Genomic DNA, 13,893 nt, shown 5'->3' with positions numbered 1-13,893 from the left:
GTCTGTCTTTAACTGGATGTTCATAGGGTGGTAGGGCCAACATTGGGTGGCACAAAGTTTAAGACATCAGCTGGCAAAAACAAAGAAATGTAAGTAAAAGAATGAGGGTAGATGGAGAGTGAATGATGGCACGGGGGAATGAAGAGTTACCCTGTCAAATGTATCTTGAGAGCTTCTGTGCCTGAAGCCTACATTTTGTCATTGCCCTTCTGAAAAATAGAGGAAGAAACAGGAATGAGCTTCTATCATTTTTCTAAGTGATAGGGAAGTAAGACTGAACCTTCCTTTCTAGACTTTAAAGAAATTACATTGGTTAAACGCTTTTTCCCTAAAGCTTATATGCATCTTCATCAACCATCAAGACTAGAATTAACACACATCTGAATTTTAAGGAACTTGCAAGAACTAGCATCTTTAAGAGCATGGTTTTAGACAGGAAGCCAAACTGGGATAATGGCACTTCCATAGTACTCCTTTAGGGCTCTGAAATAATCCATGATCCCATTGTAATAGCTATAACTAACTCTGGTCCTCTGTGATTTGATTCATTAATAAAGTGTTTGGAAACAAAACTAGTATTTTTGGAGGGACAGGGTTTGTATTCTCCAGTTTGCCAGTTTCTACCACTCCATATTGTCTTGTCTTTAGTAGTATTTGAGTTCTCAATCCCTGTCAGTTTCTCTCTACATCCCTGCTCACAAACTTTTTTTTTTGGTCAACTGTTGCTTTTGTCTATTTGTTCTGAATATGTTTTAAAAATTTATAATCCCATAATGTTTTATGGGATTGCTGATTTGTGTGTATCACTTACATCAGTGGCGTTTAGATCATGAAGTCTTTATGTGTAACTGGCACATCTCTGGGGGTCTCTAATTTGTGTATCATTGTATCATATCATGCTATTTCATACCTAACTCTTCAGACCAGAGACATGTACCTCTTTTTTGAGTGGCGATTGCAAATGTGGCTTCTAAGTCATTTAATTGTGAATATCATAGTCCCATGAAGATGGCCCATTGAAATAAAAAAAGCCCTTTTTGTTGTTATTGCTGATAGGTTATTCCACTTTAATCACAAATGTGGACCTAGAAACTAGACTCTAAAGTGGACCATTATAAAGTGTATTTGCAGTGAGCAGACTTCTGAGGTGATCCCCCAGTGATCCCACCTCCAGCTATTTACTGCATCTGTAAACACCTCCTCTTATGTGTGATCTTAATCTAGTGACTTGATTCTCATGAATAGAATATGGCAAAAGGAGGGCATGTTACCAAAGACTGTGACTTCCATCTCCCTAGCCCTTTCTTGTCCTCTCACTTGCTGTGCTGTTGAAGCCAGATGCCTGTTGTGAGATACTTTATGGTGAGGCCCACATGACAAGGAATTAAAGAAAGCCTTCAGCCAACAGCTTATGAAGCACTGAGGCCTCAGTCCAAAAACCCCTGAGGAACAGAATCCTTCCTACAAACAACCACGTGAGTGAGCGAGGCAGTGGGTTCTTTCCACTTGGGTCTTGAGATGACTGTAGCCCTGCCAGAGACCCAGAACCAAGGACCCAGCTAAGCTCCTCCTGGATTCTTGTCCCACAGAAACTATGAGATAACAAATGTTGTTTTTATATGCCACTAAGGTTTAGGGTAATTTCTTATGTAACAATAGGTAGCTAACACAGAATCTTGTTTTTCTATGGGAATAACAGATAACTCTGTTTTGTTTTGTTTGTTTTTTGTTTTACAAAAATCTCAAACTGAAGATAGGAAAGGGGATGATTTAATCCAACCAGAGGTATTCAGTGTCATTCAGTGAAAAGAATAATTGAAAGTATGTAGCCCAACAAATACTGGTTAAATTGAATTGAACTTAGAAATGATGAGCAGCTGAAATGTAAATGTTCATTATGCAGTAAAGTAGAAGTAGGCTAGCAATGATGAGCAAAACTATGAACACCAGAAACTGTACTATGATCAAGAGTCCTGTGATAACAACACTTACTAGACATCAAATGTTGTTGAGTTTGAGTTTTGGAGAACTCCAACATTTAACTGAGGAAAATGAGCAGGGGAGGAGAGAGAGCATCAGAGAGGTAGGAAGATAGCCAGGTAATGAGGAGGGAGGAGGACAAAATAAGACAATACTGACAGTTGACATGAGTGTAGGAACCTACTAAAGCTGAAGTGGGATGAAGGTGGAAAGGGGCATATGGACTTTCTTCCCTCCCAGTTACTGATAACCTTAGCACTGGTTGTGTGGGGTGGTATAACACAGGAACTAGTTAGACCCAAGTAGGTTGAAGGATCGGTAGGAGCACAGTAAAGGGGATAGTGAGTATAAACCACTACTCAAAAATTCCAAAGATAAAAAAACATAAAATCATTTGGAAAGAAAATGTTGAAAAAGAAGTGAGCATGTGACGTAAAATTTGCTGGTGTGCCAAAATATCTTCAGGGTGAGAGACATTAATAGAGAAGACACAGGGGCTTTGACACAAGTCTTGCAAACCTTTAAAATGAAGATGCTCTGAATTTCTGACTTCCAAGTGTTATATTGTCAAAAGACAAAAGACATTATGCCTTTTTAAAAGGATTTTAGAGGATTATCCAAATACTTGGTCATATGGAATTCTTACCTGGAAAAAGGTAAATTATGTGTTGCAAACAAGTAATCAGATTATTTCCCCAAGTCTAGGGGACAGAAAAAGTCCAAGATGCTAACAGTTTCTAGGGGAGTAAAAACAAGCCACCTTCTCATGAAACTTTTGGTATGTTTCCTTTCTTAAAAAGAGAAAAGGGTGAAATTTGATCTTCAGAAGTTCTGGGAAACTTTTAGACCTAAGAAAAGACTGAGCTGGGGTTGGTGAGGAAAGTGGACACCAGGTGAAAATGAATAATTGAGCTTTGCTACTAAAGGTCAAGCATTACAAAAGACAGAGGGAAATTATGAGTGGAAGAGAGGAATTAATGTGCTTACTGTTCTAACTATGTCTATGCTTAGAATACCTTCCATGAGTTTGATGTATCAAATGTACTTGAGAACATGCAGACCTTTGCATTGGTGAATATTTCAATATTATAAAGGGCATATTACAGAAAAACTATTCTTACCAAAGGAATAAACTTTTGTCTTTGAAACTTGAAACAACAAATACAAATAAAGCATGAAAAACATGCCTTGAAGTGTGCTAACAGATCAAGATTGCATTTAGCAAACCACCTTTTCTCTGTTTAGGAACAATCTCAGGGATTCCAAAACACAGTATGTTAATTAAAGGATTTCAGGTAGCAATCATGGAATATTTTTCATGACAGATGAAGAACACAGATATTCTGAAGACTAAAATTGCATAAACAAAACAAAGAGACACAGTGTCCCTTTTGCAGCAGTGCAAAGTTAGAGTGAATGCAAATGAATGTGCTGGCAGTAAAATTACACTATTAACCATCTGAAGATTGGGCTCATTACCTAAGAAGGCAAAGCATCAATTTGTAGCATTATAACATTCTGTTTGTGCTGCTGAACACGTGTTTGGATGTTTTTACATATTCTCTACTCATTTGGGTGCATAGTAAGCACTTTCGCATCAGCCTCTTGATAAAAGCTTAATTTTGTATTGTTTCTGTTATATTGTTTTCTCTAATGGGAATGATATTCTGTCTTAAAAATAAACACTCCATTTGTTCTCCAAATAATTCCGAGTTCAGGTTCTTTTGTTCTCATTATCAAATGGCATATACACAATTACGGATCTATCTTAAGATTGAGGCACTCTTTGATTTGAAAAAATGTATATTTGAATAACGAGAGGAAAATATTCATTCAGTCGCTCATTCTTTTATTCTTTAAATGCACATGTATTGAGCTAAGCACACTGGGAAATTCAAGGATGGATGTGATACTGTCTCTGCCTTCAGGATGTTTCTAAGGCGGAAGTGGTAGAGTATTATTAGTACCTTCAGAACAGGCAGAGCTATCAAATCTCAGAGGAAAGAGACAGCAGTGTATTACTGCCTTCTACAAACATTTTTGACCACCTATGATATGACTAGCACTGCTGTAGGGGCTGGGTATATAGGAAGGAACAAGATAGTCAAGGTCCCTGAGCTTATGGACCCTCCATCTTGGGGGAGAGGTGAAAAATAAGGAAAAAACAAACACATAAATAATATAACTTCAGGTAGCCATAAGTGCCACGGAGAAACTAAAGTGGGGTAATATGAAGGACAGTGATAGTATGTGAGTGTGACATTGAGGTCACGAAGGCCTCAGTGAGGAGACAGCAGCTGAGTAGAGATTTGATGATGTATAGGAACAAGGGTATGAAAATTTGAATAAAAGTCTTTCTAGGCAAAGAGACCAGTATGGAAAGCCCTTGAGGCAAAAATGAGCTTGGTATATTCTGGAACAAAAAGAAACCATATAACTAGAGTTGAGGAAAATGGGAGAGTGAGAGATGAGGCCATGAAGGTGGGAAGGGGCCAGAGCCTATTGACTTCTGTAGGCTGTGATAAAGATTTTATTCTAAGTGAGAAGGGAATCCATTGGAGATTTTATTTTATTTTTATTTTCTTTAAGATTATTTATTTATTTATTCATGAGAGATAGAGAGAGGCAGAGGGAGAAGCAGGCTCCCCGCTGAGCAGGGACCCCGAATGCGGGCCTCAATTCCAGGACCCCGGGATCATGACCTGAACCGAAGGCAGATGCCCAACCATCTGAGCCACCCAGGTACCCTCCATTGGAGATTTTGAACAGAGTGTGCGTGATCTGATTTACATTTGAGAAGGACTATTCTGGATGCTGTGTGGAAATTCAAATGTAGAGTGGTAAGAAAGGTAACCAGGACAGAGATTAGGTATCTATGAATTATCCAAGCTAGAGAGAACCAATGAGAAATTGACTCCAGTAGTCTAACCTAGAGATGACAGATAGAACCTGTTGTGGCAGTCCAGTTAATGGTGGTTGGTTTGGACTAGGGTGATAATCACCAAGGTGAGAGAAGTGGTTCCATTTAGGGGAAGTTTTATAAAGGAAGTGATATGGAACTATTTGAGCTGAACTTGACAGGCAGGCTTGTGACAAGAGGGTAGTCACTTATTGATTTATTGAGTGCCTACCACGGGCTGCACACTGAGCTCAGTGTTGGTGGTACAGCAGTGTAGAAGTCCTTGCAGAGAATGAGGAGCAAACTTGCTGAGGAAGTAATATTTTAAGATACAAAAGTAGTGAGGTGAACAATAGGCTTATAAGAATTACTTCTGAATTAGTTCTAAGGCCACTTTATTGTTTTCCTTTTACTGTAGAAAACTGTATGATCAAACTCCTTTGTATGCGTAACTCTCCTTGAATTTGCAAAAGTGTTAAGCTTCTATTAGTAGACACCCAGTTCACTGTCAGTTGGCAAATTTCATCAGATCACTTCCTTAGAAACAGTGGTTAATATTTATCTTTCTTGTTCTAAGGAGAAATTATAGCCTCATTAGAAAGGAAAAGAGCAGAGGAGAATACAAAATATATGGTAAGTTCATACATTTAGGTGCAAGTCTAACTGTTCATCTGCTTCCAGTCTTGCCCCCTGAATCTTTTCCCAGCTGGTTGACCCTACTTCAACTTTCCCTCCTTCTCGCCTATTGTATACTGCCTCCAAAATTGACTGGCCTAAAGCAGTCCAGTCATGTCTGTTCCCCAGAGCCTACAGAACAAATTTCAAATTCCTTAGCCTGACATAGACTGACCCAACCTACTTTTTCTGCTTTATCTCTGACTATACTCTCCACTCTCTAATTGTTTAATCACACTGGATTTTTTTTTTTAAATTATTTAAAAAACTGTGGTGAAATAAAAAAACATAAAATTTACCACCTTAACCATTTTTAAGTGTACAATTTAATGGCAATGATTAAGGACATTCACATTGTTAGGTAAATCCCATTGCATTTTAAATCACACAGTATCACTATTCCCCTAATACTTTTGGCAATTTATATTTATATTTATATGATTTCTGCTGATCCGTGAAATGCTTTCCTTTTCCTTATCATTTAAAGTCCTACATTATCTTGAAGATCAGTACTCAGATCCTACCTCTTGCTTTAGGCTCCTATGAAACCTTATCTGGAAACAGAAGGTCAACTCTGTTGCTAGGTAACATAGTGCTTACAGTTAAAAGGACATGTTGGTTGGCAAACTGCATCTAGACTGGGAGGATTTATACATTAACTATAAATACCTGATGGGGATGTGATACTTTGGTCTTCCTTGAGTGATGACTCTTGTAATTAGGCAGATTCCTTGCCCCTGAAGGCTAAGTCTGTGGAGTTGTACAAGAGATAATGCCTCTCATGGGGCATGAGGCTTTTAATTCAGGAACATTCCCACACCCACCCAATATTGATCTTGTCTTCTTATACCTGAGCTGTCACCTGAGGGACGTGGACTGATGTTTGTACCAATATAAGGACTCGCACTGAAGAGAACCCCTGAAGGCGCCCTGCTGGTCAGTGGTGTTTCCTGTATGACATCCTTCTCATCCACCTAAAGCCAAGTTTGGCCCACAGTAGTCTTGTGAGTCTGAACATTTCACTGGACCTAAGAAGAACTGCTTTGGGGAGTTTAATCAATATGTAGAGATGGTGTCCTAAGTACTAACAGCCCTTTCACATCTGGTCTGAAGACTGCTGTATATAGGGCCAGGCTAAAAAAGCATTGCTTACCTTTGGAAGAAGCTGGATTGCCTGTAGAATTCTTTGTCTGTGCCCAGAATTAAGGATTCCAATTTCCAACAAATCCTGATCTTCCATAACATTGCTTCCCTGAAACAAACCCAGAAATGTTACAAGTTAAATTAGGTATTTTTACTATGGGTAAATAATGATTTATTTAATGCAGAGAAAAATAACCAACAAGTGAGCTGATTTTTACAAACGAAAACAGAGTCATTCTTCTATGAGGGTGAGGGCAAGTAGGAGGTCACCTATGTGACTGAGGTGAAGGTGCTGGGAAAGCTTCCTTCCTCTCAGAAATGCTCTTATGGCTCAATATTTATGGTTGGGTTATCTGCATTGGGGATTCATTTCTGTGACCTAAAACTCTGTTTCCCTAAAAATGTGAATGCTTTTGAGAAGAGTTGCCCTTTAGGATCTTCAGTGATCTACCTATATGTTGACATGAATGAATCAGTTTTTTCTTCCCCTGAAAACAGATTGTGAGAGGAGGACTGATTAAAAAATTGAAATATACTAGGCTAGTTAAAATTGGGAATTAATAATTAATCTTAAAATATTGAATGCCAGACATCTGATCAAGATATGGGGATACAACAATGAATAATTTGCAGGTCCCTGCCCACAACTGTCTTTATTCTTTCTAGTCCAGGGATGGAAACAGATTTTCAAAGGCAGGTAGAATGCTGTGAATGTGCTATGATGGTGACACATGCTTGGGAACCCCAAGGGAATCTGGGGGGTGTTTTCAGCGGAGATGATGTCTGATCAGATATCTGAAGCATGGTTCGGACTTAGCACTCAACAGAGGAAGGACACAAGAAAAATTATGTACAGCGTCCTGTGGGTGAGAAAGAACATAGCATATTAGGAAGCACTGGGTTCTTGGATGAGTTGGAGAGAGGAACAAAAGGTAAGGCTGGCAAGCTAAGCCGAAGACAGACTATATGCACATTGTATGCCAGGCTGAGGAATTCAGGCTTCATCCTGACCATAACGGGGAGCCATGGATAGATGGTAAAAACAGGAGTTACATATGAGATTCTAAATTTACAAAGATCAATTTAGTTAAGTTTTAGATCAATTTAGTGGCTGGGCCTCAGTTTCCTTACCTATAGCATCACAAAGTTGAGCCACACGATCTCCAAGGACTAGTCTAGTCCTGAAATTCTTTGATTTCAATGATTTTTTTAGGCCTCTGATTAATATTCTAATACAAAAATTTATAGATTGTTTATTTTGTCCCTAAATTTTAGTCTTTTGTAGCTTGTAAGCTAGTGTTTAAATTGAGGGGTCTATAGAGAAGTTCAGAATTCAGATCACTCCTTTTCTGGACAAATCAAACTGTCTTATTAATGTGTAACAAAAACACTATGAGTAGAAATTACAGAACACATATTTATGGAGAGCAATGGGTACTGACAGATATTTAAAGCAAAAGAGAATGAATTTGAAAGGGCAATCCTGGGAGCATGGAGACCATTAGGAGCTACCACAGTTGTTCTAGAGACAATGTGGGCTTAGACTGAGGTAGTGGTGGTCATGGGAAATAGAAAGATATGGGTGGGTTTGAAACTATCAAGGAGTTTGACTCAGTGACTGAATGCATGTAATGATGGAGAAATGCAGAACACATAATAGTTCCAGGCTTGGACAATGGTGGTGAATCACGATGTCTTTTCCTGAGGTAATAAAGGAGGATGGGCCTGTCTATATGATACAAAGTGAGACCAATATCTTTCCCTGTACAGGGACAGAATAGATGAATATAAACAATTTAATATCAGACTACATTATAAATGGATAATTGATTGTTCTTAGAAAGATTAAAGCCATAAGAATGGTACCATAGCTTGAGATTTAAAATGGGCATTCACTGGGCAAAAACATTCCACCTACTCATGATATCATTCCTATGCTTAAGCTACCCTGGCCTTCTCAGAGGAGGCAGAACGATCCAGGTATATAGCAGCATGATAATGAAAAGCCTAATGAAAAACAAATAAAGGCAGTCTTGGCAAAATGCCACAGGAAACATTGCTCTCAAGAAATTACTCTGTGCACACAATAGAGCATGGCTAAGAATATAAACGGCTTCATTTTGAGAAAGCATTATTATTTCCAGAAATGGACCAGTATGTCCTGAGTAGGATATATGATACCATTCTGTATTTGATTTTTAGTCTTTAAAGTGTTTCCAAAAGGAGTTAAAAGGATCTTAAAAAACAAAAACAGAAAAAAAAAACAAGAAACAAAAAACTTTGTCCATCTATGTGTTAGACCATTACCAGCTTTTCCATGGGCTAAATTAGCAGCCCACAACATTAGCTCACACACATTCTTTGGTGTGTCTGTGTTTGTCTTCTGTCAGTGTGTCTTCTGCTTCAGTAATTATAGATACCTACTATCTACAGGTAATCCTGAAAATTTGATTTCAGTATTTGAATACTGAAATGATATGAAGGATTAAATCCTTAAAACCACTATTTTTCCTCTAAACTACCAATATACCATCTTTCTCTTACCTTCAGTAGGAGGAACCTTTTTGAAAAATTGTAGGGAAGTTAGACATCTTCTCTTTGGGTCAAATTTCCTAGCATATGGAATAATTACCAAACACTTTTGAAAAATGAGTGAAAATTTGGGAAGCACAGTGCAAATGGTGAGAATGTGCCCAAGGGGAAATGGTACTAATTGTGGAAATGTAAAGAAAAGGATTCACTGTCCCCAATGAGGCATGCTGTTAGAGATTTTCTATTTTCTCTCTTATTGCAATATATAGAGACACCAAAAATATCCTGGTGCATCATCTAGCCAGTCTTTTTTTGAAACACCACCAGGCTTGGAGTCTAAAGATCTGGGTCCGAATCTTGTTTGGGTAAACTTAGCTAAGTCATATATTATTTCTAGGTCTCATGGTCCTCACTCGTAAAATGCAGTTCAATGAATACTCAAGTTCTAAAATGCTATGATTTCAGTCATTTCTAACTTTTGATTAGTATCCTTATATGTAAATATAGATTGTATAATTTGAAGTTACATTTACATTGCAACTACATTTTAGTATTTCAGAACTTGCAACCTAAAGTTAGCTTTAAGAAGTATGGTTGACCTTTGAACAACATGGGTTTGAACTGTGTGGGTCCACTTAAACCTTGATTTTTTTTCCAATAAATACAGTATAGTACTGCAAATCTATTTTCTCTTCCTTATGACTTTCTTAATAACATTCTCTTTTCTCTATTTTACTTTATTGTAAGAATACAGTATATCATATTCATAACATGCCAAATATGTGTTAATCGACTGTTTATGTATTAGTAAGGCTTCCTGTTAACAGTAGGCTATTAGTAGTTAAATTTTGGGAGAGGTAAAAGTTATGTGCAGATGTTTGGCTGCATGGGGCAACTGGGGTGAGGGGGTGGTCAGCACCCTAAACCTCTGCATTGTTCAAGGGTCAACTGTAATTATAGAGAAATACAAGAATGCACTTTTTTGGAACAAATTAATCTCAGTATTAGGTAGGAACTTATAACATTTATTATTAAAAGAAACGACAAAATACCTTCATTCTGTAATATCGTGGATTCTTACAGCTTTTCAGAGAAAAATTAAATATTTCAAATCTTACAACTAACCATTTCATTTGCACTTGGGTAACAGATGTGCCATCAAAGACAATAAACATTTCCATTCTTCCTGGGGAGTTGAAATTTATTCTCATGTTATGACTTGCTTTCGCTAAATGTTAGAAAATCTCAGCTTATCCTTCCCCCCGCCCCCAATAACAGCTGAATGTAAACTCTAGCTTTCTCCCTCCTCCATTCACATGACTGCCAGATCAAAGATTTTTGGAGTAGAGCTCCATTATGTGTGTCTTACTGCTTAATCAACTACTACACTGCACTCACTCTCTACCTCCTCATCCCCAGTATGCATACTGCCTCTACTTCCTCATCTCCCATTTACTCCTCAACCCACTGCAATATGCTTTTACCCCGACTAACTCCATAGAGTTTCTCTGGCAAATGTTGAGAAAGACTTCTCAGTTGCCATATCTAGTTGATTCTTTTCAAACTGGATTTCAAAAAATCCATTGGCCACGTGTGGCTGGTGGCTACACTACTGGACAGCACAAATAGAGAATATTTCCGTCATCAAAGAAAATTCTATTAGACAGCACTTCTCCACAATTAAAGACATTGAAACTGTAGTTGAATCACACAGATAGGAGAAAAAAAAATGGGGACTGATAGGGAATCAGAACAGGGAGTCAGAAATACTCATGGGTCATCCTTAGGATATAATTGATGTGCTTCTCAGTCAAAGTTCATGAACATAAAATTGAAGATGTTTAGCAAATTTTCTTCGAATTTTTCAGTTATTAAAACAAATTAGTAGTAGTTCTATTTTCATTAGTGTTTCTTATGGGACTAGAAATCTATGCTATCAAAATGACAAATCAAATTTTTTATTTTCTTAGCACACTACCAGGCACATTGCACAAGGCACTTAGGGAATAATAATCAGTAGATAAAGTTGCTTAGTTAATGACTTACTGGAAGGATCAAAGGCCCAAGACAGTATTTTTAGAAGAGCTGTTCTTTTACTGACAAGAAATATCTAATCCAGGGGGTCTTTGTTGCTTTCTTATATCATGGAATGAGGAAAAATAACAGATTTTATGCTCTGAGAGCTGAAAACTGAAGTTTCTCTGACCCTGGGGAGAATATTTTATATTATTGGATTTTTTTTCAGCTGTGATATACTAACAAGGTGACCAAATAGAATAAAAAGTAGTGTTTTGTACTTAATGCTCCATGAGAAATATAACAGCTATTTATTGAAATCATCTCTCAAATATATCTAAACTGATCACTTCTGTCTCTCAGAACTCCAGCTTGAAAAGTCCTCTTATTTTTATAACCTCAATTCCATAGCATATTCATTTAGCAAACTTTCCTTCATGTTGCATATTATATATAATAAATCTCTACAGATGCTAGGGAAACATGTTTAAGGACCATAGGGAATTTGTTTCTTTTTAATATAAGCTTAAGTTGGATGTTACTTATTCTCTCTCTCCAGTTCAAGACTGAAAAAATGGAGAGGATTCTGTCAATTTGGAGAAAATTTCTTTTGCTCTATAATTAGCCAAACTAGATTCTTCTCCACAATTTGTGTGGCCTGGAATATTTAAAATAGAATATTTGTATAATAGAATGATAGCAAAATCTTGCAAACTCACACATGGAGAAACACATATTTTAGTCTATTTTAATATTTTTACAGCATAAATGATGTGGTGGCATAAAACTATATATAAAATTCTTGGAATAATGTACCTCTTAGCTTCTTTGAGTCAATTTGATATCAACCTACAAGTAAGCCAAATGTGTCTTTTCTGCATGATTAGGATGGTAACTATTGGGATAAGTCCCAGATTTATAATTTCCCTATCAATGTTGGAAAGCTTTATTTTGTTTATCAGATGGAAACATGGGTTACCATAAGTAATCAGATAATGGATGATGTGCTTTTTCTAATTTTATTTTTTAAAATTAAAAAAAATTTTGTGTGTGTGTGTTTCTTCCAATTTTAATTCCCTTTATTACATGAATGAAATGACAGTGGAAGAAAACAGTATTTTTTTTACCTCTCTATCTTAGCCCTCCATTTGAAAATATTCTGTCTATTGCAATGGAATTTCTTGTTCACAACTTGATTAGATTTTCACATTCTTAGCTTATGAAGAGTTTCTTAGATTCTTTAGACCATTTGGATCATTGATTCAAATAAATGTCACATTATTGAGCAATAAGTTAGAGAGCATCTTATATACATAGAGTATATATTTTAATAAGTAATCTATATCTTAGAATTATTTTTTTAAGATTAGTATTTATAGCTCACATGATTATAATGAGTTTTATACTACCAGTTTTTCCCTCTTACTTTTCAAGTCTATTTCCCCTTTGAAACATCTGTTCTGAAGCTATGGAGAGAGAGAGAAAAAGGAATTTAAGTATTCAGGTATTTATTTGTTAAAGTAGTGAGCAAGTTTTGATGATTTCATAAGTTATAATTCTAATTCATTTGAGTGTGTTCATGTAGATTTTAGAATTATGTATAAGATTTCAAAGTCATTTATACAGTAAATTGTACTGTCTTGGTCAAGTTTCACAGATGCAAGAGGAAGCCTATTCATTTTTAAGGATATTAATCCACCAGTCTTACGAGAAGAAACGAGGTTGTGAACAAAACTTATTTGTATGTTTTTACTTTTTTCCAGATACATGCATATGAAAATATGAGGCTTATGAACACCTACTGTCTTCTTTCAATTTTCATACCAATTGCAGTTGGTGTAAACATAAAGTAAATTACACACTTACTGAGTTCCTATTCTGTGCCAGGACCTTTTTTTTTTTTTTGAAGATTTTTATTTATTTATTTGAGAGAGAGTGAGACCGAGAGAGGAAAAAGCAGACTCACTGCTGAGCGGGGAGCCTCATGTGGAGCTCGATCTCAGGACCCTGAGATTATGACCTGAGCGGAAGGCAGACAGTTGACCGACTGAGCCACCCAGGCACCCCATCGGGCACTGTTCTAAATGCCTTAGACATATTATCTTATTTAATCTCACCATAGCTCTCTGAGGTGGGTACTTAATGTACTCCCTTAGCTAATAGGAGCCTAACTATTACCCGATACTGCCTCCAGTGGGGTTAGTGTAGGAGAGAAAATGTTCAGCAAAAAAATGTGGCAAGACCTAAAGCCATTTGCATTTTGCTTTAGAGCCGCATGAAACTCACATTTGAAAAGCAAGTGCTCCAACATATTTTATGTTTGATTTCACAACGTTTGAGCAACAGTGAATCTTTCTTTATAGAACAGAATTTGGAAAGCTGTCTGACCTATTCTTCCCTCCTCTGCTCCAGTCCTCTCTGTTCACGGAATCATGGAATCAGGGCTGGCAGGGACCTGGGCGGGGGGGGGTTCTTGTCTAAACGGTCCCTAACTAACCGCAAAGCTTTAACTTCCCTCTCTCTTTTGAAGCGTGGTGTCTAGCTGGGTTACACCATTCCCAAAGGGATAGGGCGGATATTAAATTCTTTAAATGGTCTTTCCCAATAGCTGAATCTGGGCAGGGGGTGGGGCTGGGGCTGGGGGGGGG

The 13,893-nt window shown here is 37.3% G+C and overlaps 1 protein-coding gene across 22 annotated transcripts in view; it reads right to left on the bottom strand.

Annotated features, from left to right (window-relative positions):
- ANKS1B (ankyrin repeat and sterile alpha motif domain containing 1B) overlaps nucleotides 1-13,893 on the bottom strand; it is a 1,105,044-nt gene that overhangs the window by 307,746 nt on the left and 783,405 nt on the right. For all 22 annotated transcript variants that reach the window (XM_027592180.1, XM_027592182.1, XM_027592181.1 and 19 more), the window contains one exon: nucleotides 6,708-6,806. In XM_027592180.1, the coding sequence (XP_027447981.1) occupies nucleotides 6,708-6,806 (99 nt within the window). The remainder of the gene's footprint in view (nucleotides 1-6,707; nucleotides 6,807-13,893) is intronic.

Source organism: Zalophus californianus, chromosome 9, assembly GCF_009762305.2.
Source record: "Zalophus californianus isolate mZalCal1 chromosome 9, mZalCal1.pri.v2, whole genome shotgun sequence".
Classification (NCBI taxonomy): domain Eukaryota; kingdom Metazoa; phylum Chordata; class Mammalia; order Carnivora; family Otariidae; genus Zalophus; species Zalophus californianus.
The sequence above is the reverse complement of the archived record's forward strand: the minus strand, read 5'-3'. Positions and strand labels throughout refer to the sequence as shown.